This window comes from Serinus canaria, chromosome 12 (assembly GCF_022539315.1).
Source record: "Serinus canaria isolate serCan28SL12 chromosome 12, serCan2020, whole genome shotgun sequence".
NCBI classification, from domain to species: Eukaryota; Metazoa; Chordata; class Aves; order Passeriformes; family Fringillidae; genus Serinus; species Serinus canaria.
In genome coordinates this window covers 14,037,969-14,061,916 of record NC_066326.1, presented here as the reverse complement: position 1 = coordinate 14,061,916, position 23,948 = coordinate 14,037,969, and the positions used below count along the sequence as shown (strand labels likewise).

Below are 23,948 nucleotides of genomic sequence, written 5' to 3'. Positions count from 1 at the left end.
TGGGAGCAGACACCCTCTCTGCCTCCTCCTCAAGCAGCAGCAGTGCCTGGGGGACAAGGTGACCCTGCCGGGGTGGAAACCCTGCCTTGCAAAATTTCCCCTCTTCCTGTGGGGTACCTAGGGCAATGGAGGGGCACTGGGACAGGGCAGGGGTCTGTGCTCAGGGGAGGGGATTTTCCAGCAGCAACGTCTGCTTGTGGGTGGCTGCTGCTCTCCATTCCCTGGTCTTTGTGCTGGAATGCCTTGGCTCCCCCTGCCCTGCTCCTATCCAAGAAGCCTTGGCTCAGAGGAAATGACAGGTCTTAGATCAGGGCACCTTCTGCTCCAGCACACATTGCTGTAGTTTTTCAGCATCCTAAACGCCTCATTACCCCATTTGGGAGCAGGTAAGCAGAAGGAGAGGCTGCAAACCTCTGCATGGGACCTCTTGGGCCAAGGGGGAAGGTCCTGTTGGGACTGGGGGGCATGGGGCCAAGCCCTGTGGTGCTTGCAGGGGGTTGTACCCATATCTGGGTGAGGAGGCTCTGACAGAGGCCACCAGCTTGGCAGAAACAGAGCAGGGGAATTGAGACACACACCTGGCACTTGGGGGACTCCAAAGTGTCCCCTTCAGGCAGGAAGGACCAGCTCAGCTGCACAGCACCTGCCAGTCATTGCCTTGGGTGTGCAGGGGGGACGGTGCTGGGCAGGGATCACCCAGTGCCAGCCCAGGAGGGAATGGTCCCAGGAAGGGATAGCCAGGAAACAGCAGATCCTGGATGCCAGGCACAGGTACTGAGCTGGGATCGCCCAGGTGCCAGCAGCCCCCAGGGCCGCGGGATGCTGAGCAACCAGAGGGGGCAGGGGTCACCCGCCTGCCCCGGGCTGAGGGCCGGGGGTCACCCGTGGGGGTACCCGGGGTGGGGGCTGCAGAATGAGCAAGGTGGGGCTAGGGACGGCGCCTCACTCCCGGCATTTGGAGATGTCGTGTCTGGGAGACGCTTTTGGTTTCTCAGCGGAGCCGGAGCTCTCACAAAGCCGCCGACTCGCCGGGGCTCGGCTCCCCGCAGACCCCGCCGCCCCGGGCCGCCCCCCACCGCGGCAGACAAAGGAGGGACGGCACTTATTTATCCGCCTCCTTCCCGGGACCGGCGGGAGGGTGGTGGGCTGCGGAGGTGCGGCGAGCCACCGGCGGGCAGGCACAGCGCGGCGGGGCACCGCCTGCACCCCGCAACAAAGGGCTGGAGCAGGAGGTGAGCGGCGGGGGCGGCGCCGGGGCTCGAACCTGCGGCCCGGGGCGGTGGGAGGGGCCGGGGGCGCGTCCATGCGAGGGACGCCCCCCGCGGCGGGCCCGCAACGGGGCCCAGTGGGGGCCGGGCCCCGCCCGGTGCCCGCCCCGCCCCGCCCCGCCCCGCCCGGCGCTCACGGGCCGGGGCCGCGGCGGCAGTCGCGGCCGAGAGATGGCGGGGGGCCGCGGGACCCCGGCGCGGCGCTGAGCCCCGCCGCCCTCCTCAGCGCCCGGCCGCCGCCGGGACCCCCGCGGAGGTAAGAGCGGCGGCGGGCGGCGGAGCGGGTGCCCGGCGCGGGGGGCGCCCCGGGAAAACTTTCCGGCGCTCGGAACTCGCGCGTGTGGGTCCCCCCCGCCGCAACTTGACGGTGAAGTGGGCAGGTGGGGCTTGGGCTGCTGCCGGCGGTGCGGTACTGGGACCCCGTCCCCGAGCCGGCGGCGGCGCCGGGTGCGCTGGGGACCCCCGCTCCCCGCCTCGCAGCGGGGTTATACCGAGGTGGGGGGACCCCGCCGGTCCCCCTGCTCCCGGGAGCCGCGGCTGGGCGGGCGCGCCCCGGTCCCGCTCGGGGCGGGGGGACTGTCGCAGGCTACGGGGGCTGGTAGGGAGCTCCCGGGGCATGGGGGTTGCGGCAGGGCTCGGCGGCGAGCTGGTGCCCAGGGACGGGGTGCCGGGGGAGACACAGGGAGACTCACACGCCGGAGAACGCCCGGCACCCTGAGCAGGCTGGCGGAGCCCGCCCCGGTGGGACGCCGAGCCCCGGCAGGAGCCCGCGCCCCGGCGCGCTGGGGCTGCGCGGAGGACGCCCGGGCGGGGGGCGCAGGGGACAGCCGGCGCTCCCTGGGGACAGGCCAGGCGTGCCAGAGCGCAAAGTTGTGCAAAGTTATTTCCCGTGTGCGCGGGGCCGCGCTGGGCATTTAGCGTTATTGTATTATGTTATGTTATTTTTTTCTCCCCCTATTTTCCCCCCTTCCCACTGATGGCATCGCGCTCCGTGGCCGGAGGTGGGCCAGGCTCCCCTCCCACTGCCTATCCTGCCTCTATTGCTTTTCCCTCCCAAAATGTTTCCTGCTCTTTCCCGAGGCCACAGGGAGCAGGCGTGTAGGTAGCTCTACCCCTGGGTCCCCCCGGGCTTCTCCCGAGGCATCCCCTGAGCCCTCTTTGGGGGTTCGATCCCCAAATGGAGTCCCTGTTCCAGACGAGAAAACCTTTCCCTAATTGCTTGGGCTCGGCGGCGCTGGGCTCACCAGCCTGGGGAAGGGGGGATAAAGCCGAGTGGGATTTTGATCTTCCTGCGGTAGCTCAAGCAATGGCCAAACTTTAATTGCTAAAAAACTCCTCCAAGCCCAGACGGCCCGGGGGTTGGAGGGCAGGAATGTGGCCGCTCTCCCCTGGAGTTCTCCGTTTCCCCCGAGTGCGGATGACCCTGGAAATGGACATTTCCTGGCCAAGGTGCACTCCAGTGGCCCGTTTCCCTTTTTTGCTTCCTTGGAATTTGCCTTTCCCAGCCGGGTCTGTGTGCCCCCCACTCACCGCCGGCCCTTTCCCCTCTCCTCGCCCTGCGCTCGCTGCGCTCCCCTCCTCTCCCTCTTTTCCTTTGTTTGCCATCTCGCTCCCTGTCTCTGACGCGTACGCCGCTCCATCCAAATGCAATAGTAGGATTTGCCAGAATTATTTCCTAAAGCTGCCGGGGAGAGGGGGGAGGTTTGGTTGGAGGGGGGTTATTTAACTGCAACCAACTGGAGTTTTGGCTGGTGGAGTAATTGGGGGTGCAGGCTGTCCCGGCCTGGCTCTGATGGGAAGGGCAGAGCCTGGGAATGGGTGGGAGAAGGGGGAAGGCAGCCTGAAAAGGGACCGAATACCAGTACAATGGAGCAGAGCTGGGTGTGCTCAGGGACAGAGGAGCAAATTGAAATATTTACTGACCCCAAAGGCAAGAAGGAGAAAAAAAATACACAGCCCCAGGGAGCAGCAGTGCCACCACACTCGGGGTCTTGCCCTGCTGCTGGTGACAGTGCTGCTGCCGTTGCCCTGCTTGGGGCTGGCGGTGTGGGTGCTGCGCACTGCAGGAGAGGCCAGCCAGACCACCCTGGGTGGGGTGCGGGATTGCCCCCCTTGCAGCTCAGCATCTCTCTCCCGGGTGCCCCAAAGGGTTCCCAGCCATCCATCCAGCCTCTTTGGGTGTGCCTGTCCCCTGTGGGGCTGTGTGGAGGCAGCTGGCAGAGCCCTGGATGGCATGGCTTCACTAGGGTGTCACTGTGGGGACCCCTATTCCCGCAGAGCTGACCCCTTTTGGCTGGGCTGGCTGGGTACTCCCCACATGCCTGCGGCCACCCGGGTGCTGTGGCACAGTGCATCCCACCCAGGCGTGCAGCTCTCTGGGGACCCGAGGGGCTTCCCACCATGGGCCTCCTCCCAAATCCCGCCTGAGGTGCCCTGGGCTCCCCCAGGAGGGTGCTGTCTCAGGAGAGGGGCCTGACCAGGGGGATGGTGTGTCCAGGAGGGGCCGTGGGGTGCGCGGGGGGCACTGTGCCCGGTGCCCTGTGCTGTGCTGGGGGTGTGTGTGTGGCTTGCTGGAGGCAGCTTGGCGGACTCCGCTCAGTGCCGGAGCCCCAGGGAGTCCAGCTGCCTGGCACACAGGCAGGGCTTTTTTTTTTTTCCTCTTCTTTTTCTTTCTCTTTTATTTATGAAAAAAAAATTTTTTTTTTTTTTTTTTTTTTTTTTTTTTTTTTTGTACGTTCTTGGAATAATGAAGTCCAGATTTCCTTCATGTTGGAAAGATTTGATCCCAGCTCTGCTTGCTGTGGCTTTGCTGGGGGCTGGGAGGAGAGGTGGGGAGGCAAGGGCTGGGAGTGGGACCCCTTTGGGTGCTGGGGCAGGGAAAGCCAGCCCCGTGGGGGGTTGGGGATGCTGCAGCTGAGGGGGGGCTGTGAGGAGGGATGATGGAGGGATGCTCCTCACCTGGCCAAGGCTCACCAGCTGGGGTGGAGGAGGGTGCTGCAGCGGCTCTCACCGCACTTGCCTCACCCTGCATGCTCACCAGGGAGGTGAGGCTGTGGCCCCCCGATTTGTGCCCCCCACCCGCGGTCTGCAGAGCTGGCCCCCACTCCTCCCTGGAGGATGCTGCGAGCCAGTGGTGATGGAGAGCGGGATGTGGGGCTTGTACCCCTCAGGGGGGTGGTGGGTGCAGTGAACTGACATCCCTCCCACGTGTGCCCTCCTTGGCAGGCTCGGCTCCCCAGGACTGCCCTCGGTCTCGGCGCCCAGGCGTGTGCCCACCATGCCTGTGGTCGGTGTCCTGCTCTGGGCCACCCTGCTGACTCTGGGCTGGCGGGCTGCCCATCCCAAAGACCACGGCTTCGCTACCCCCAGGGTGCAGCTCTCCTTCAAAGGTAAGAGTCTGGTTGCTGGAGTGGGGGGCAGGGTGGGGACCCCAAGGTGGAGGAAATCACGGGCACCCCAGTACAGGCTCCTTCTCCTCCTCCTCACTGGGGAGGCACCAGCAATTTGCACCCTCAGAAATCTCCACGGGGGTCCATATTCAGGTGTGGCTGAGCTCCCGATCTGCACCAGCACACACAGTCTTGGGGGGCTGGTAGTCTGCCTAGTCCCCCCAGTCTGCTTCCTGTTGTGGGTGGGTGGCTCCCTCCATCTGGCAAAGCTGGGTGCTGAGGTGCGGGAAGCCCCCCCGGCAGCACCCCGATTCCAGACAGCAGCTTGACGCCGCTCCGACCCCCCCAGCTGGTATTAACGCCTGGGAGCTGGCAGGGAGCCGGGAGAGGCAGGAGGGGAGGGTGCTGGGTGGGGGGAAGGGGCTTAACCCTTTCATACCGGGGCTGCTTAGCCCACCCAGTCACTCTAGGAGCTGTGGGGGGACCCCTGGGTCAGTTTTGGTGCGCACCTTGGTGGAGAGGTTTGTCTTGAGCTCATGTTTTGAGGTTGCTGAGCAGGCCAGGCTGAGGCTGATGAGGCAGGTCCCAGGGCTGCAAATCTTGAGGAGCGGAACGGAAATTGTTCCTGCTGGGGGCTTGCCTGCTTGGATGTGTGTCAGGAGGTGACAGACACGAGGAGTCTCATGTCTGCCTCCCCTTGGGGTCTGTGGGAGAGCTGGGGCTGTGCTGCTTGTGCCCTTCTTTGCTGTCCCACTGTTCCTTTGCCCTCTGGTCACCTACTGAAGGGGTGAGCCCAGGGATGTGGTGACTGAGCTGATGGTGAGCACAGGCAGAGCCGGGCAGGAGGGGCCAGGGGGGCTGACAGCAAACGCAGTGAAGCAGCAATAGCCATGGGTGTTACAGGCTGGTCTTGACAGAAAAAATGGCTGGTATGAAGAGTCTGGGGACAAGTCCAGGCTGGAAAGCAGTGAGCAAGTTCTTCCCCAGAGGCAGGCGCCACTTTCCTCTCCAAACAGCTTTTCTGGAGGGTTTGGGGGGCTCCTGGGGCACTTTAGCTGCTGTACAGATGCTTCCCCACCTTGGCTTAAAACACTTTTCCTCACAGCTGTGGGGAGGGGAGGCTTCAGCAATGTCCCAGCTGGACCTGGTGCCCACTGCCACGGTGTGCTCCGGGAGTAAGTTTAATTCTGGATAGGCATTGTTAAGCTTGCTGTGCTACAAGTTAGGGGCTGGTTTGGGGTTGGTTTTTTTTGGCCCCAGCTGGTTGGAGCTATAGTTCCTGGCTGTGCTCAGGATCTGTAGTCCTTCTCCCTCCTGCCTGAGGTGGTGTGGCAGGGCTCCCCCTGCTCTCACTGCCTAGAGGGGGGATTTGTGGTGGGAGAAGGGCTGATTTTCACTGGCACATGGAGAAGAAATGCCAGCGGTGTGCTGGATCCAAGCACATCGGGGTTGGGAAGGGATGCCACTCGCCTCTTTCCTGCCTGTGCTCTGACAGGGGTGGCAGTGGTGGAGGATTCTCCCAGGGTCTTCCTTGAGGGCCTGCTGGGAACCACACACCAAACTGCTGGTGAGCAGCTTCCTCAGTTGATCATCTGCATGCAGCCTCCCTGAAGCCAGAGAACCATGAGATACAGGGTGGCAGTGGCACTTGGTGGATGGTCCAGCCCCTTCTCTTGCCTGTAGAGGCAGGGATGATATCCAAATGCCTGGCCCCAAACCTCCCAGTGCAGCTGCAGACAGTGGGGTTGGGTGTGATGTGTCTAGGCTGGGGGACATTGGTGTGATGAGTTGGGCTGGGCTCTGCTGTCAGGGTTGGCTGTGCTGCCACAGGAGACCGTTTGTGCAGCCACAGCTGCTGGGCTGGAGTGCAGGTCTCTAGCACAGCATCCCTCTGGCTAAAGCATCCCAATGCCAGGGTGGGATCGAGGTGGACTTGTGGCCAGGCTGCTGGGGAAGGAGCCACCATGCTCCAAGCGTGTCCCCCGGCGCCGTGGCCGGGTGGCTGAGCTGCCTGGAGCGCTGCCAGCTGCGGGAGCGTCTCTGGGTTTGTTTGCCTTCACTGTTATCGCATGCCAGGGGTTTGTCGCAGCTCCCCAGGGCCTGCGTCATCCTCCACGGAGCCCCGGCGTCTGAGTGCAGGCAAAAAATACATCTGTAAAATACTGAAGTGATAGGAAAGGGGTGGGAACTGAGCTGCAGTGCCCTGGTGCAGGGTGATGGGCTGGGCAGGGTCAGTCCTCCCCCCATCCCGTCACCCCCGTGGTCTCTACGTCTGTCCTCCTCTCAAGGCTTTCCTGTCCGTGTGTCGGCAGGAGGAAGGTGACCAGCATGGAAAGAACAGTGCTGGGAGCGGCTCCGGCACAGCTCCCTTTTGCCAACAGCTCTTCCCAGATCCCAGCCCAGTGCTGGCCAGAAATAGGGTGGATATTTTTAATCATCTCCGTGCTAACAATCCGCTCACTCCCCACACTGCTGTACACATCCTGCAGTCCCCTCTGCTCTGGGCCTTCCTCCGGGCCGGGGGCTCGGGCACCAGAGAGGCTGGCCCATTCCCCACGAGGATGCAGGAGGTGATGGTGATGATGGTGATTCATCCCTCCGTGTCCTGCTCTCTGTCCAGCGTGGGAAAAGCGTGCGGGAAGGAAGGGTGGGCTCTGGCCCCGCATCACGACGGGAAGCCCTTGAGGTCAGGGCTCTCCGTGGGGCTTCCAAACAGGAGCCTCTCCCGCAGCGAGGGGAACAGCCATGCTGGCCCCTCTCGGAAAAGCTGTGGCTGAGGTCCAACTGGGGGCAGCCCCGGCGGGGAGGGGCGGGTGAGAGGCAGGGCAGTTCCTGCAGGGGAAAAAAATTACTTTAAAAAGAATGAATTGAGCCTGGAGTCTCCTCTGGGCTCCACTGCCAGCCCCCTGCATGGCCTCGCTCCTGCCTGCCTCGTGCCTCAGTTTCCCCTCCTACCCCGCTGGCATCTCTGCTGGTGGCCAGGATGATGATACCGGCACGCTTGATCCGGGCCAGGGGGTGGCAGATGGCTGGAGAGGAGCCCGGACAGGGGACCATGTCCTGGGGGCCACCCAGGCGCCCTCCTAAGCTGCTGCAGCTGTGGGCACTGCTTGGTGACAGCAGGATGGGATAAACAGGGGGTGCGAGCAGGGCCAAGGGCTTAGGGACAGCCAGTGCTAGGAATGTTCTGGGAACACTGGCACTGTTGGTCCCCACCCTGGCGTGAGTGCCCCATGCTGCTCATCAGACCCCATAAAGGTCAGGGGGATGCCACAGTCCCCTTTCCTGTGCCTGAAGGGGCGGGGACATGGGGCTGAACCCTGTGACCCCTAAGAGGATTTCCTTGGCTGGGACAGTGGGGGGCTGAGGCAGAGCCCCTCCACCCGCTGGGACCGGCTGCTGCTGGGGCTGAGCTCCCTGGCTCCGGCTGCGAAGCTCCATAAGCTCCTTAAACCCTCCCTCCCCCAAAAACCCTGTGCAATTTCAGCCCCCCCAAGCCTATATCTAATAAGCCAGTTATCCCTCAAATTAACAATGCTCCTTATGGAACAGCACGGCCCTTCCCGGGGTCCTGGCAGGGGTGTTCTCCCCACTCCAGAGCTGCTCGGGCACACAGCAAAGGGCCTGGAGCAGCCGCAGTTTCCACCCGGCACCGTGCCCTCCCCTCGGGGGCTGCGGAAAGAAATCATGTCCAAACATTAAACAAAAGAGCCCAAAGAGCAGTGGGCTGGGGCACCTCCGCTCAGCGCTCTGCTTTTGGGGTGATTAAAGTATTTTTTTCTGAAGCCAGGCTTTTTCCTGAAGGGGATTTCGTGCTGCTGGAGCATCCCCCGACCCAGCCAAGAGCCCGGTCTCCACTGCGCAGTGATGCTCGGTGGGGACGGGGTCCCCCTCGCAGCGCTGCTCCTTGGGGCACATGCACACACCAGCGCTTGGGGCGGGCTGGCTCGGGGATGAATCAGCGGTTTCCGCTGAAAAAATGTGGGTTTTCTTTTTATTTTTTAATTGTTTTTTGGCTTGCGTCCAATGGGCTGGGCTGCGATGGCTGCGGGGAGCACCCGGCCGGCACCTCTTTCATCCCGGGGGATTTGAGCCGGGCGGCGGCAGCACCTGTCCGTCCTCTGTCGCGGGTGCCGGCACGGGGCGATGCTCCAGGGGGGCTGGAGATGGTCGGGGCTGGAAGGCAGCAAGCGGGAACAGGAGTTATTTCATCTCCCGAGCCCCTGCAAGGCAGCTTCGGTTTCCTCCCACCTGTGAATCGGTTAAATGGGAAAAGAGCTTGGCTGGGGGCCACGGAAACTCTCTTATTACATGTAATTAGCTTAATTACATCATAAATAACCCATCAAGGGGTAGCGGAGTGACGCTCAAACAAATAAGCAATTCTGCTTTCATCGGACGACCCACCCAGCTCTTTGATCAGCCCCAATAACAACAAATGCTTTAACCACGAGAGGGGACACATCCAGCCCCCTATCCCTCTCCTGGCATTGCTCCCCATCCTGCCCCTCTGACGCAAACCCAAAAAGCTGCATCTCAAATTCCGAGTAGGGAAAAAAATTAGTAGGGAACATAATCAAAATTTGGGGCACGCTTTTAAATTTGTGGGATAAAGCGCAGCAGGATGGAGATGGGATTTATCCCTGCTGTGCCAGGCTCCCTTGGGATCAGTGCTGGGCTTCTCCATCGGCATTTAAAGTGAATTCATTCTTCCCCATGCAAAGAAAGGGCTCCCGAAAGGCGCTGGCTCCGCCAGCCGGGGTGGTGGGGCGGGGGGGGGCGGGAGTGCGGTTATTGAATATAAACACGCCGTGTAATTTACATGCTAATTATGTTGAATGCGCTACAAGCCCATAATTAGAATCTAATTAGGTGAGAGCGCCTGTAATTGGTTTTGGGGAATGCAGTGATGGTGCACCTGGGGAGGTGACCCGCTCGGGTCGTGATGGCATTAACTCTTCATGCGGGTGCCCTGGTGATGTTTGGGGGAGTCGGGAGGATTTGGGGGATGGGGTGAGGAGTCCCACGGGGTGCGCGGTTTATCGAGAACCCCCAAAATCTCCCTTTTGCTTTGGAGATCTGCACTGGTCTCCGTGCCAGTGGGTGATGAATAGGGATCACTCGCCCCTGCCCGATGGGGGCCAGTGGTGACAGCCAGCAATGGTGGACAGCTGCCGGAGCTGGGAATGCAGCCCGAAATTGGCATTGCAGGAGGAATTTGGCTTTGCAGAGCATCCAGTGGGGCGGTGGTGCCGCGGGCAAAGCACAGCATCGCGCCTTGTTGCCAGCCCTGGGGCTCCTGGCCGCCGGCATCACTCGAGGGCGCGGGGTAATTACAGCTCAGCGCCCGAGGACACAAAACGATTGCGGGCAGGCGAGTCCCGGGGGGCTCGCTGGGGGCTTCGCGGAATGTTGTGAGGGGACGGTCCCCACGGAGGCCACCCTGGCTGTGATGCCGAGCGGCTCCTGGCTCCGGTGCTCGGCAATTAAAATAGGATTAGGCTCCCGGCCAGCCGGGGAAGCTCTGCCGGTGCTGGGATTGGCAATGGCGAAGCAGAAGGGAATTTGCTCGTTGGGGCGCATCGGCTGGTGAGCGGGCCTCTGCAGCCCGGCCGGGGCCCCTGCCCCACCCCATCCCCAGGGACACCCCATGGCTGCTGGGGGCAGCTTTGGGGACACAGTGACGCTGGGGGATTAGGCGGTGAGGTGGAGGTTTGGGAGGTCAGAGGTTGTGGCAGGGTCTTGGCTGCCCCACCATTGTCTTTGGAGAGGGCGTTCCGGGGCAGCGGGTCCGGCACCGCCCTGCTTTGGGAGTGCCCCTCTGATCGCTGGGCCGTGGGGGGTTGAATGGAGCCACCGGCGGGGGGCCAAGGCCCTTTGTGCTACCGGCCCTGTCCCTTGCCAAGCCCTGGAGACGCCCATCCTAATGGATGTGTGGGGTATTTGGGACTGTCACTGAACCCTCTACCACTCAGTGTCCCCATGCTCCAGGATCCCGGAGCTGTTGGTGCTGGTATTCCCAGGCTTAGCAGGGATGACAGATGAGGGGCTGTCCTGGCATGGGGGCTCCTGTCCAGTTTAATTGCCATCCTTGTCCCTGCCTGGTCCAGGTGTCTCTGTCCTGCGTCGGAAGGCTGGGTGTGCAGCTTCATCATTGGCAGCTGGGGATGAGCTCTTCTGCTCTGCCAGTGTCACTCACTGCCAGAGCCACCCTGCCCTTTCCTGCCTCCCAAGCTCTGTGACACCACATTGCATTGAGGGAGGCGCCAGCACACACCCAGAGCGTGGGGCACCCACCTGCACACACCCAGAGTGTGGGACGCACCCCTGTACACACCCAGAGCGTGGGGCACACACCTAAAGTATGGAGCACACACCTGCACACAACCAGAGCATGGGGCACACGCCTGTACACACACCTGCCAGTGGGGCAGCTTCAGGACAGAAGACAGGCAGGGAGCAGACCCAATGTGCCATGGCACAGTCAGGGACCACTACAGGACAGGTTGGGGACGCCATGGGTGGCATGTGAGCCAGCGCCAGCAAGAGGGAGCATCTGGAGCCCAGATGGGGCAGGCAGGAGGAGGAGCCTGTTGTGGGTGGGTGGGTGAGTGGCTGCCTGGCCCCCCATCCTTGGCACTGTTCCACTGCACCTCTGAAATGGCTCCCCCGCCTGCAGCCCAAATTCCAGCCCTTGCACATGCCCACCGTGCTCATTCTGCCCTCCAGCCCTGCCAGACAAGCAGGCCCCAAGCCCCCAAGCCAGGAGGGGTTCCTGTCACAGCCCATGACGCCGTTTCCCACAGCCAGCCCCAGTGGCTCCCACTCCGTGTGTGAGCTCTGGCCTTGCTGCTGGAGCTGAGCGGGTCCAGATCTGCTCAGGGGCGGTGCTGGGGACCATCAACAGCTGCCAGCCATGGGACAGAGGGGAGGCCCTGGCTGGGAAGGGACCCTGGGGCACCTGTGGGACATTCCAGTCCCTTGTGCAGCCGGGAGGTCAGGGGATCTGCCGGCACTTGGCCTGGTGCTGGGAATGGAAGTTGGCTGCTGGAGCCCTGCCCAGTGCTGCCTGGAAGCCGGTGTGATGCTTCCTGATACTGACCTGCAGGACCCTGCTCTGCTCCTCCCCAGGAAGGGTCCCCAGAGCTGCTTCTGGTGCCTTCTGGGGTACACTCACAGGGTGAGGGTGCTCACTGGATCAGTGTATCATGGATGTGGCACCCGATGGCAGTTGGTGGCATCCAAAGAGGATGACAACGCCAAAGAATATGGCATCTGGGGCAGATGGCATCCCATGAGGGTGACATCCAATGGTTGAGGATGGCATCTGATTGTTGTTTGTGGCATCCAAAGAGGGTGACACCTTTTAAAAGCATGGCATCTCCAAAGTGGTTGGCTTCAGAGGCTGATGGCATCACGTGGAGGTAGCATCCAATGGCTGTTGATGGCATCCTAAGAGAGTAGCACCTCCAGAAGGAAGCATATGGGGGAGATGACATTCCATGGGGATGGCATCTGATGGCTTGGAGTGGTATCCAAAGGGGTGGCATCCAGGGCAGATGTCATCCCATGGAGGTGGCATCTGATATTTGGGGTTGTATCCAAAGGGGGTGACACCTCCAAGGGGAGTGACACCTCCAAAGAGTGGCATCTCCAAAGAGGTGGCCTCCAGGACAGATTATATCCTGTTGGGGCAGGGTGCTCTGTCTTACTATGCCCTGGCCCCTGCCGCGTGGTTCTTGGCACTGGCCCACATCATCTGCAGCACTTCTGCCTTCCATCTGGCTGCCTCGTTGCACTTGTGAATATTCACGACCCTCATTATCCTCTTTCACTCCTTGCTCCCACACTTAGACTAAAAATAACTTTCCAAGGGGGGATGGGGTGTGCGGGGCGGGGGAGAGGCTCATCACCTCCCCCGGAGCTGGTTCCCTGGGGTCCCAGCTCTCCCATCCTAGGAGCCAGAGGCTTGGCTGGAACATGGGGTCACAGGGCAGAAGGGGGATGATGCTGGAAATTTTGAGAGATGAGAGCTCCAGCCTCCTGCCCCATCTCAATGGCAACCTCCACTCCCTGCTGTGGGGTGCTGGATCTCCTGAGCCCAAGTTTTGATGATCTCTCTTCTGGCCACTCTTGGTTGTCCCAGCTGGCCATGAGCATCTCTGTCATTGTCCCTTGTCCATAGAGGTGGCAGTATCATGGTGCTCATGGGGTGGAAAGTGGGCACCTCCTCTCATGGGCTGTCCTCCATCTGGGCCCAGGCTTGGACTCAGGGATGACACTGGTGTCCCCAGGGCACTCACGCCTTCCCCTTTCCCCCTGTAGAGCTGAAGGCCACGGGCACGGCACACTTCTTCAACTTCCTCCTCAACTCCAGCGACTACCGCATCCTGCTGAAGGATGAGGACCATGACCGCATGTACGTGGGCAGCAAGGACTATGTCCTCTCGCTGGACCTGCACGACATCAACCGCGAGCCCCTCATTGTAAGCTCAGGGCAGGGGGAGCAGGTGGAAGGCGGTAATGGGGCACTCTGGGGACCTTTTGGGTGCCAGGGCAAGAGCTCGATGGGCATAACTGGTGCTGGTGGGGCCAGGTGGGAGTCCTGGTCTCCCCTGGGTTGGTGTTTCCACAGATCCACTGGCCCGCATCCCAGCAGAGGATAGAGGAGTGCATCCTATCAGGCAAGAACAGTAATGTGAGTAACCACCATGACCCTCCTTCTGGTAGTGGAGTGGGGCTGGTGCCTGGCACTGGAGTGGAATTTATGTCTCTGTATCCTCCTCTGGAAAAGCCACCCCCTAGTGTGTACAGCTGTGTTGAGATGGGGTGGCACTCCAGGGTGTTGCAGTGTCCTGTCACCCATTCTGTTCCAGCCAGGCAGGTCCTGGAGAGCTTTCTGGGCAAGAAGGAGGCCAAGCTCCCCATGCTGCTTCCTCCTACCAGCCAGGGCTGGGTCCTCCCGCTTGCCAGCTCGTGGCCCATGCCAACCCGTGATCCGTGCTTTCCCATACCACGTGCCATCCAATGACCTGTTCCATCCCATGCCCACACCAACACCAGCCCCATGGCAGTCTACAGCCCCTGGGTTGATGTGTTCTCCTCTGCTTCCCAGGGGGAGTGCGGCAACTTCATCCGCCTGATCCAGCCCTGGAACCGGACACACCTCTACGTGTGTGGCACTGGCGCCTACAACCCCATCTGTGCCTTCGTCAACCGCGGGCGCAAAGCCCAGGTGAGGGGCGGGAGGGATGGGCTGCTGAGCTGCTGTCTGGCATGGGGCTGCTGAGCTGCTGTCTGGCATGGGGGTGCTGAGCTGCTGTCTGGCACGGGGGTGCTGCCACCAGGGGACTGCAGCACCCAGGGGACTGCAGGGGACTGCAGGGGACTGGCGCAGCCACCAGGGGACTGCAGTGGGGTGGGTGCTTGGCTCAGCTCTCTGGCTGCTGGGGGAGGTTGGGAGCTGAAGGTTGTGGGCAAGGGCAGTCTGGGCATGACCATGGCTAACAGTGTTGTGCTGCTGAGACGGGCCAAGCCATCTACACAGACCAAGGACTTCTCTTCACACTGGAACTTGGCTGTACTCTGATGTCAGCTTCCACACAACGTGTCCTCCCACCCTGCTGGCTGCAGCCACTGCTGGATCTCCACTGGGACAAGGGACACTTGCTGCCAGGCTGCTGAGCCCCTCACCATAGATTCCAACGATGCCAGCACCAGTGCTGCACAGGGAGAGCTGTGCAGGGATTGTGCCAGCTCGTGTGGCCATGTCAGGAACATCCCCGGAGGGATGTCACCCAGCACCAAGGACCACAGTGTGCAGTGAGAGGGTGGCATCAAAGCTGCATGATGCCAGGAAGGAGGTGTGGCAGACAGAGGAGCATTTTCAGGACAGCCTTGGGAGGGAGCTGGTGTCTGCAAGTAGCAGCATGAGAATCCCAGGGATCCTAAGCCCTGTGCGGTGTCTGTCCCCTCTGCACTGGAGTGATAGGTCCCAGGGTGTTTCTTCTCCTGAGGCTGGAGAGGGAGTCAGCAGCCCAAACTGATGGAGGATCACGGCGCTGGATATGAAAGATGGGCTTCTGCCTCAGAGCCCCCAAACCTGGCATGGGCACTGAGAGAGGTGGATGCTGCTCAGACCATTCCAAAGTGGGATTGGAGTGGGACTGAACAGGGGAGTAGCAGCATATGAGGGTGACCTAGAGTGCCAGTGCAGTCACTAGGACAGCACTAGTTGGCCAGCAGGGTCAGTGGCAGTGTGGAAGTGTTCAGTGACCCCATGGTGCTGATAGCTTTGATGCAGAGGCATTGCTCATCAACATAGGAGGAGCAAGGTGGCAGGTGCCATTTTTGAGTCCCCAGGTGTAAGCCCAGCCTGGCTGGCTGTGGGCAACCATCTTTCCACTCTCTCCTACTCCATGCTAAGAGCCCCCCAGTTCTGTGGATAGAGCAGGATCTGTCCTGGAGAAGCTCCTGCTGGAGGCCAGCCCAGCTTGGAGTGTGAAGGAACACAAGGGGACAGCAGTGCTGCTGCTCAGTGGGCATCCATCACCCCAGCTCCTGGGGTCCCCTGCTCACCCCTGCCCTGGGGGTCCTTCCCCTGCCGGCGCTAACTCTCTGCCCTGCTCCTTTTCCCCAGGGGTTCCCGCTGAGCCAGCCGGGAGGCCGGGAAAGCAGCTCCACCGACAGCCCCCTCAGCCCGAGACCAGCACAAAGCAAGGTGGGAACGGGTCTGGGAGCCCGCCGCAGCTGTGCTCACCTGGCACAGGGGCACACCAGGGCCGCGGGCTCCTCATCCCACTGGCATGCTTCGACCCTGGGCCGGGCGCCATCCCCTTCCCTCCCAGAGCAGCATCTCCCGGCCACCGGCCTGGCGTCGGCTCTCCTTCTCTCACTAACTCCTTCCTCCTAGTCCATGTAGGATCCCCCCCGTGGGGGACACTGTCAGGGATGGTGGCTCTCCACCCACCACTGACTTTGCCTGACTTCAGGCTTGCTGTGTCCCTTGGAAGTGGGACCATGTGCCAGCAGAGCCACAGGGCTTGGAATGATTCAGGGGAGGATGCCCAAGTAACGTGCAGAAGGTGTTTGGGTAGGGCCTACAGAAACATTACTGAGAAGATGCTTCACCTTGCCCCAAGAGGGGCTTATGTCATCCTGGCAGTCAGGTGGACTCAGGGAGGTGACAGCATCCCTGGCTTCTGCGAGCACCCCAGTGTGCAGCCCACCCTGACAGTGTCACCCCCGAGCCTTTCCCCTCCGGACTAACACGGGTCAGTGCATGGACTGGGGAGCGTGGGGGACATGGGCAGCCTCGTGCAGCCTGGGGCTCCCCCAGCTCCTCGGGTGGTCGGGAGCAAAGGGTGATGCTTGGCAGTAAGCATCTCCCAGACTGTGGGCAGCTCCTGCTGCCAGTTCCCCAGTGCCAGCTGGGAAAAGGCTGTGCCCATTTTAGCCCCCTCAGGTCACCCCTGCTGAGCAGAAGGTGTGTATCCCAGCAGGAGCTCCCTGGGCGCTTGCTAGCATGTGCTTCCTGGCAGCTCTGGTGCATTTCAAGTTGTCTTAGCTGATCAGCAGTGCCAGCACCACAATGGCTCCTGTGCTGCCTGACGAGGAGGGTGAGATGGTGCAGCCAGTGCCAGGGCTGTGCTGGAGGGAGAGAGGTTGTCCATGTGAGGTGTTTGCCCACTTCAGGAGCAGGGCCAGCGCTGGGCAGAGGTGTTTGTGGTGGTGATGGTGGCACAGACTGCACAGGGCAGCAATGCAGATGGAGAAACGTGGCTGTGCCCATCTCTGGGCCTGGGTGCCCCAGGAGGAGCTGGTGTGAGCAAACCTTCCAGTGGGAGATGTCCATGGTGAGATCCCAGCCCCTCACCCTCTTTTGTTCTTCCCAGAGCCTGGGCTCCACCAGGACCCTGCTGGCCTCTCAATGGAGGGTGCCTGTCACTGTGTCTATCACCCATGTGCCAAAGCCAGGGCACAGGGTCAGTGGGCATCTGCCCAATTTGGTTGCTTAAGGTTCCTCCCCCCATGCCCAGGCTCCCCATGGATGTCTGCACGACTGCTTTGTCTCAGCTGAAGATGGTCTCTATGCCAGGGTGAGGAGTGACCTGGCTGGGCCAGCCTGTCCCTGTGTGCCCCCAGCCAGCCCTGGCAGAGGATTTTGAATGTGCCTCCAGAGGCAGCATGGGTCTCACTCCTGGCTGAGAATGTGTGATGGTGCCAGGGATGGCCACGGGAAGGCAGAAGCGACAGTATGGAGGCATCCCACGGAGCTGATGCAGCATCTCACTGTGTGAAGAAAAGCACTGGAAAATGGCCCCTGGCAAGAGAAGTGCAGTGGGTCCAGCAGCCAAGCTGTTCTGAGCTGTGCTGCAGGCCAGACCCTGCCTGCTGAAGCTGCTGGAACTGTGTGACCTTGCTGGGCAAGAGGCAATGTGCAGCACAGCCAGCTGGAGTGAAGAGGCAGTCAGAGGGGGATGTTTTTCCAGACCTGGGGGATGGATGCCCCACTTCAGCCCGATGGCTCAGCCCAGTCTCCAAGTGGTGGAGGGCATGGAGAAGAACCCAGCATCTTTGGAGGAGTTGCTCACAGGAGCTTCAGCTTCTCAGGAGACCTGCAGCCCCTTCCACATCTGTCCTCACTGCTGTGCACCATCCTGGAGGAGGCTGTCTCTCCTGGTGGGCCTTGGGAGCTGTCACATGAGTGGAGGGGTGAAAGTCTAACCAGCTGCTCTATTTGCTTCCTTCTCCAGGATTATATCTTCTACCTGGAGCCGGACAAGCTGGAGTCGGGCAAGGGGAAATGTTCCTACGACCCCAAAGTAGACACTGTCTCTGCATTAATAAGTGAGTCCTGTGGCTCCCTGGAGCCAGTGCTTCCTGCTCTGGGCAGAGGGAATATGCAGGCAGGATGGAACAGCTGCTCCCACCAGGAACAGGGTTCCTGCTCCACCACTACTGCCTGCTTCAGCTGGCCAGGTGCCTGGCCCAGCAGAGGAGGGGATCGTGGTTACAGACCAGTGCCAACCTCCAGAACTCTCTGGGATGGTCACAGGCAGTGGCTCTTGGTTGCCTGGTGTCTACTGGCCTGGTCTGGGGCTGGCAGTTGAAGCAGGTGGGTGTATGGGATGAGGTGGAGATTCCTGGCTGACCTCTGCCCTCTGCAGATGAAGAGCTTTATGCTGGTGTGTACATTGACTTCATGGGCACGGACGCAGCCATCTTCCGCACCATGGGCAAGCAGACAGCCATGAGGACAGACCAGTACAACTCCCGCTGGCTCAATGGTGAGTTCAAGTGACACTGGCCCAGGTGCCCTGGGGACCTCATGGCTCCAGGCCTAGAGGTGAGACCTGTCATGTGGTACTGCCTCCTCCAGAACAGAGACAGCAGCCAGCATGTAAGGATGGATGGATGGATGGATGGATGGATGGATTGATGGATGGATGGATGGATGATGGATGAATTGATCATGGATGGATGGATGGATGGATGGATGGATGGATGGATGGATGGATGGATGGATGGATGGATGGATGGATGGATGGATGGATGGATGGATGGATGGGAAGGCATACAAGAGCAGGGATAGCTGTGTGGGGCAGTGACAGACATGCCTAGAGCTTTGCTGGGTGGCGGGAGCAGACTGGTGAGAGATGGGGCTGGCTCTGCTGGTGTCAGTGCATGGGTTTGTGCAGCGCTGAGATGTCACCCGTGTCGCCTGCAGTCGGTGACCCCGAACGTTCATTTGCCCCCCTTGGAGCACCCCTGCCTGCGGGGCAGCAGCTGAGTAAACACAGCAGAGCAGATGGGATGATCCTGCCGGGCTGGGGAGCCAGCGGGGTGGTAACCCGAAGAGGGGGAGCTGTCAGCACAGCCTGGGCACTGGCTGATGGATGGCAGGGAGAAGCTTCCTGAGAAGCTTCCATGCTGTGTGGTTCCTTCCTGGGGAAGACTGGTTCCCACCACCTTGCTTGTAGAGCTGATGTATTTCTTCAACCTGTGGACCTCAGAAATGCTCCCAGGGGCCCCAGAGATGCTTCAAGCCTCTCCTGGTGCATTAGAGATCACAAGAGACAGCCAGTAGCTCTCCCTCTGTGACAGTGCTTTTCCAGGAGTGAGGTGATGCTTCAGCAGAGGGTGCTCAGCATCCTGCTATGGCATGGAGCAGCAGTGCCCTGGGCTGATGGTGCTGTGTTGTGCCATTCCAGACCCAGCCTTTGTCCATGCCCAGCTCATCCCTGACAGCAGCGAGAGGAATGATGACAAGCTCTACTTCTTCTTCCGAGAGAAGTCAGCTGATGCCCCACTGAGTCCCGGGGTCTATTCCCGCATCGGGCGCATCTGCCTGGTAGGTGTTGCAGAGGAGAGGCAGGGAAGTAGTCAAGGAGGTGGGCAGGGGGACAGGCAGGGCTGAGCACAGGGGTCTCACTGTTGCAGAATGATGATGGGGGCCACTGCTGCCTTGTGAACAAGTGGAGCACCTTCCTGAAGGCCCGGCTCGTCTGCTCTGTGCCGGGACCCGATGGAATTGAAACACACTTCGACGAGCTCCGTGAGTGTGCGAGGAAAGGGATGGGAGCCTTCTCTACCCCTGCAGGCTTGAGGGGCACCCTGGGCAGAGCTGGGGACACCCCTGCTGCCCCCTGCCTCTTGCTCTTCCATGGGTAACTGCTCTGCCTGTACCCTGGTGTCCCTGCCTACCTTCCCTATGGTGACGCCTCCATCTTTCTGTCCCAAGAGGATGTCTTCATCCAGCAGACTCAGGACACCAAGAACCCTGTTATCTACGCTGTGTTCTCTGCTTCGGGGTGAGTGCTGACCCTCCTGGCACAATGCAGGCGAGGAGGGGGTCTCAGCTGCATGGGTGTCCTGGCAATGCCATGACAAAGGGTGGCAGCAGGTCCTTGCCCCCAGGTCGGTCTTCAAAGGCTCTGCTGTGTGTGTCTACTCGATGGCTGACATCCGCATGGTCTTCAATGGGCCCTTTGCCCACAAGGAGGGCCCCAACTACCAGTGGATGCCCTACACAGGAAAAATGCCCTACCCCCGCCCAGGCACTGTAAGTACCGCCCGGGCACCACGCGTAGGTGAGCCAGTGCCTGCCAGACAGTCAGCACCCTCCAACCTGTGCTCGGGCACCAACTCACCTAGCCCTGGTGATGTTTGTGCCGCAGTGCCCTGGGGGGACCTTCACCCCATCCATGAAGTCGACCAAGGACTACCCCGACGAAGTGATCAACTTCATGCGCGCGCACCCGCTGATGTACCACGCCGTGTACCCCACGCACCGCCAGCCGCTGGTGGTGCGCACCAACGTCAACTACCGCTTCACCACCGTGGCCGTGGACCAGGTGGACGCGGCAGACGGGCGCTATGAGGTGCTTTTCCTGGGCACAGGTACCCACGCCGCGCACCGCGGGAACGCAGCATGCTCCAGCGCGGCCCCGGAGGGCACGGGCACCACCAGGGCTGGCCAGAGCACGGTGCCCTCCACTGCTAGAGCAGGGTGGGGGGCTGAGAATGCCCCCCTGAGATCCCTGCCCCTCCTCGAGGCTCCAGACTGTTCTTTCCCTGTCCTGATGCCGTCCCACAAACTCTACTGTCCTGCCTGGTCCTTCCCTTAGCTCCTATCCCCAAAGCCAGTGATCCGGCATGATCTTCCCATCCTCGGGATTCTACTATGCAGCCAGGTCCTCCCCCATCCTGGTGCCTGTTACAGGGGCCTCATCATCCAGCTTTATCTTTTCCTGACCCTAGCACCCACCCATTCCTATTGCTCATGCTTAGCCCGTCATTAGCCAGCCTTGTGCCTTTCCTGCCCAGTTGCCCATCCCAGAGGCACTGTCATTCAGCCCTGTCCTTCCCAGATCTCAATGCCCATCACAGGGGCACCACTATCCAGGCCAGTGCTTCCCCTGCTCTTAATGTGCATCCTAGAGCACCCATGATACATCCTGGTCCTTCTCTTGCCCTGGTGCATGTTTGCATGCTGCTCTAGGCACTCTCTGGCACTCTGGTGGCACTCTCTAGACACAGCTGGTTACCTGAGCTGGCACACTCCACCCCAGACATAGCTAGCTGCCACAGCAGGAGAGAGATGGGGATGGGCCTGGGGGATCCTTCCTTTCCACAGGCCCAGCAGAGACACCCTTCACAGACAGGGAGGGCATGGGTGCCCAGGGTAGCACTGAGCACCTGGGCACTATGGTGTCTTGCAGATAGGGGCACCGTGCAGAAGGTCATTGTGCTCCCCCGGGATGACATGGAGACAGAGGAGCTCATGCTGGAGGAGATTGAAGTGTTCAAGGTAAGGACTGGCATGTCCTCCACCCTCTGCTGAGTGTTCTTGACCCAGCCAACCAACGCCTTGGGACACCAGCCAGCCCCTTGAGTTACCAGTCACTCCCTGTGACAGCAGCCAGCCCCTTGGGCTAGAAGCCAGCCCCTTGGGACTCTAGCTACCTCTTGGCCAGCTCTGGAGGGACTCCAGGCTTTGGTCCTCCTGCTTGCTGCCCACTCACATCTCCCCCTGCCTGCTCTGCCTGCTCCAGTTGCCTGTGGGGGGTCTGGAGTGCCCACCCCAGGGCTATAGCATCAGTCCAAGCAGTGATCCCTCCATCTTCTTTATTCCTGCTCTCATCCAGGTGCCAGCCCCCATCAAGACGATGACCATCTCCTCCAAGAGGGTGAGTCATAGCAGAGGCACAGTGGGCAGATCCCATCCCTGTCCCAGTGGTGACATTGCCCAGCATCACCACAGCACTGGAACAGAGTGTTTGCAGGGGCCCTTATGTAGTGGGGATGAGGTAGTATCTCAGCCTGTCCTCCTTGTTCCCAACAGCAACAGCTGTATGTGTCCTCGGCCGTAGGCGTGACCCACCTGGCCCTTCACCGCTGTGACGTGTACGGGGAAGCCTGTGCTGACTGCTGCCTGGCCCGGGACCCCTACTGTGCCTGGGATGGCAGCGCCTGCACCCGCTACTCTGCCTCCTCCAAGAGGTACAGGGAGGGCCAGGGAGGGGCAGGGAGGAATCCCCCAGCCACAGGCTCCCCCTCTCAGCTCTCGCTTCCCTGCAGGCGGAGCCGGCGGCAGGACGTCCGGCACGGCAACCCCATCCGGCAGTGCCGCGGCTACAACTCCAATGGTGAGGGGGGGCTGGGGCAAGGCCTGGGACAGCTGGGAGGGGAGGCTGAGGGCCAGGGCTGACTGGGGACACAGGGGTTCCTTGGTGGGTGGATGGTTTTGTGGGTGGATGTATGGGAAGGTACATGGATGAATGGGTGGGTGGGTGGATGAGTGGGTGGTTGTAGGGAGGAAGATGAGCATTGATGAGTAGATACACTGGGGATGAGAACAAGTACAGATGAATGGGTCGGTTCATGGATGGATGGATGGATGGATGGATGGATACATTGGGAAGTAGGATGAACATGGATGGATAGATGGATATACTGGGGATGGATGGATGGGTGGATGGATGGATGGATGGATGGATGGATGGATGGATGGATGGATGGATGGATGGATGGATGGATGGATGGATAGATGGATGGACGGACACCCACCCTTGGAGACAGAGGGGGCAGGGGAGAAGTGCAGTGCAATGGGGGTGACCTGGCTGCCCATGGCCCCCCTGCAGCTAACAAGAACACGGTGGAGGCCGTGCAGTACGGGGTGGAGGGCAGCACAGCCTTTCTGGAGTGCCAGCCCCGCTCTCCCCAGGCCAGCATCAAGTGGCTGCTGCAGAAGGACAACAGCGACCGGCGGAAGGAGGTATGGCAGGGCAGTGCTGGGGGTGCAGGGGTGCCGGGTGCCAGCGGCTGAGCCGTGCTCCCTGTGCCCCCAGCTGCGCGTGGAGGGCCGGGTGCTGCGCACGGAGCAGGGCTTGCTGCTGCGGGCCCTGCAGCTCAGCGACAGCGGCCTCTACTCCTGCACCGCCACTGAGAACAACTTCAAGCACACGGTGACCAGGGTACAGCTCCGTGTCCTCAGCAGCCGCGCCGTGCACACCGTGCTGGTCCAGGCAGAGACCCCCCCTGGCCTGCCGGGTGCCCCCACCCCTCGCTACCAGGACCTGCTGCAGCTCCTCAGCCAGCCTGAAATGGGACTCCTGGACCAGTACTGCCAGGGCTACTGGCGGCACACAGCCGCCAGCCCCCCGCAGCCACTGGCTGGCCTCAAAGCCAAGGAGCAGCAGGACCAGAAGAAGCCACGGAACCGCCGGAATCACCAGCCAGAGACCTATGGGCATACATGAAACCATCATCAGGGACTTTGCTAGTACAGTGGTCTATTTTTCCCCCCTTTTAATATTAAAAATATCTATAAATAAATATATATATATATATATATATATATATACATCCACGCACACACACGCGTGCAGGCACAGGCACTCCCCACTCCCACGGGAGGTGGTAATTATTTGTACGCTGTACATTGTCACTGGGGTGGTGCTACCCCCACCTCCCCACTCCAGGGAGGGGTAGGGACCCCTGAGGTGGCTGCAGCCACCATCGCTGTCTTCCCCCCTGCCAAGGACCCCCAGATCCTGTTGTGCAGGAACCATGGGTCACCACAGCCCTTCTCCCACACAGCTGAGGCATGGCACCATGCTAGGGCATGGATGTCCTTGTGTGGGAGGGGACGATGGGGTGAGGCAGGGGGGAGGCAGTGCCAGACAAGGGCTGTCCACTGCAAGCTGAGCATGACCATCATGGTTTTGTGCCTCAATTTCCCCACAGGGTTATGGAGGAGCAAGTGCTCTCTATGGGGAAGCTGTAAGACCACCAGGCAAGCTGAGGAGGAGGGGCAAGGGTACATGGCTCTGTCCCCTCCCTGGGGGCTTGGCAGGGTTGAGATGGGACCTCAAGGTAGGACTGAGGTGTTCAGGCAATATTGGGGGCTTGGCCCCAGGGTCTTTGGATGGAGAAGGGAAAGCGAAGGGGCCACGCTGGTGTAAAACCTTGAGCAGCTGCTGGAGTTTGGTGACAGTGGCACCCAGAGGGGTTTGGGACACCCAGCCCATCAGCCACCCTCTTTGGGCACCCCGGTGGGTGTCAAGGGCTGTAAATAGCTGTACATGGGAACACAGGGGTGACCCAGGCTGAGTAAGTGCCTGCTGCAGCCAGGGGCACTCCCAAATAAACGCTGGCTTTGGGACAGATGTGGGCGCCTGCGTGTGCTCTGTAGGGGATGGGCTGGCCCCCATCACGACATCCCCTGAGCCCTGCTGGGGCTGCCCCTGGGGAGCTCTGTGTCACTGTGATGTGGGGCAGGACAGGG

General features: G+C 61.0%; 1 protein-coding gene across 2 annotated transcripts; it reads left to right on the top strand.

Moving 5' to 3' along the window:
* Window positions 1-1,477: 1,477 nt before the first annotated feature.
* Window positions 1,478-23,829, top strand: SEMA3F (semaphorin 3F). 2 transcript variants are annotated; one of them, XM_050979383.1, is made up of 19 exons: window positions 1,478-1,524; window positions 4,494-4,657; window positions 12,983-13,143; window positions 13,293-13,355; window positions 13,773-13,892; window positions 15,297-15,377; window positions 17,413-17,506; window positions 17,827-17,946; window positions 18,871-19,010; window positions 19,100-19,214; window positions 19,401-19,470; window positions 19,577-19,721; window positions 19,837-20,059; window positions 20,881-20,969; window positions 21,307-21,348; window positions 21,504-21,661; window positions 21,740-21,807; window positions 22,303-22,436; window positions 22,510-23,829. In XM_050979383.1, the coding sequence occupies exons 2-19, from the start codon at window positions 4,546-4,548 to the stop codon at window positions 22,918-22,920; spliced, it is 2,346 nt and encodes a 781-aa protein (XP_050835340.1). In that variant the 5' UTR covers window positions 1,478-1,524; window positions 4,494-4,545; the 3' UTR covers window positions 22,921-23,829. The 2 variants fall into 2 exon arrangements, with proteins under 2 accessions (XP_050835340.1, XP_050835341.1); XM_050979384.1 differs by lacking the exon at window positions 15,297-15,377.
* Window positions 23,830-23,948: the final 119 nt, after the last annotated feature.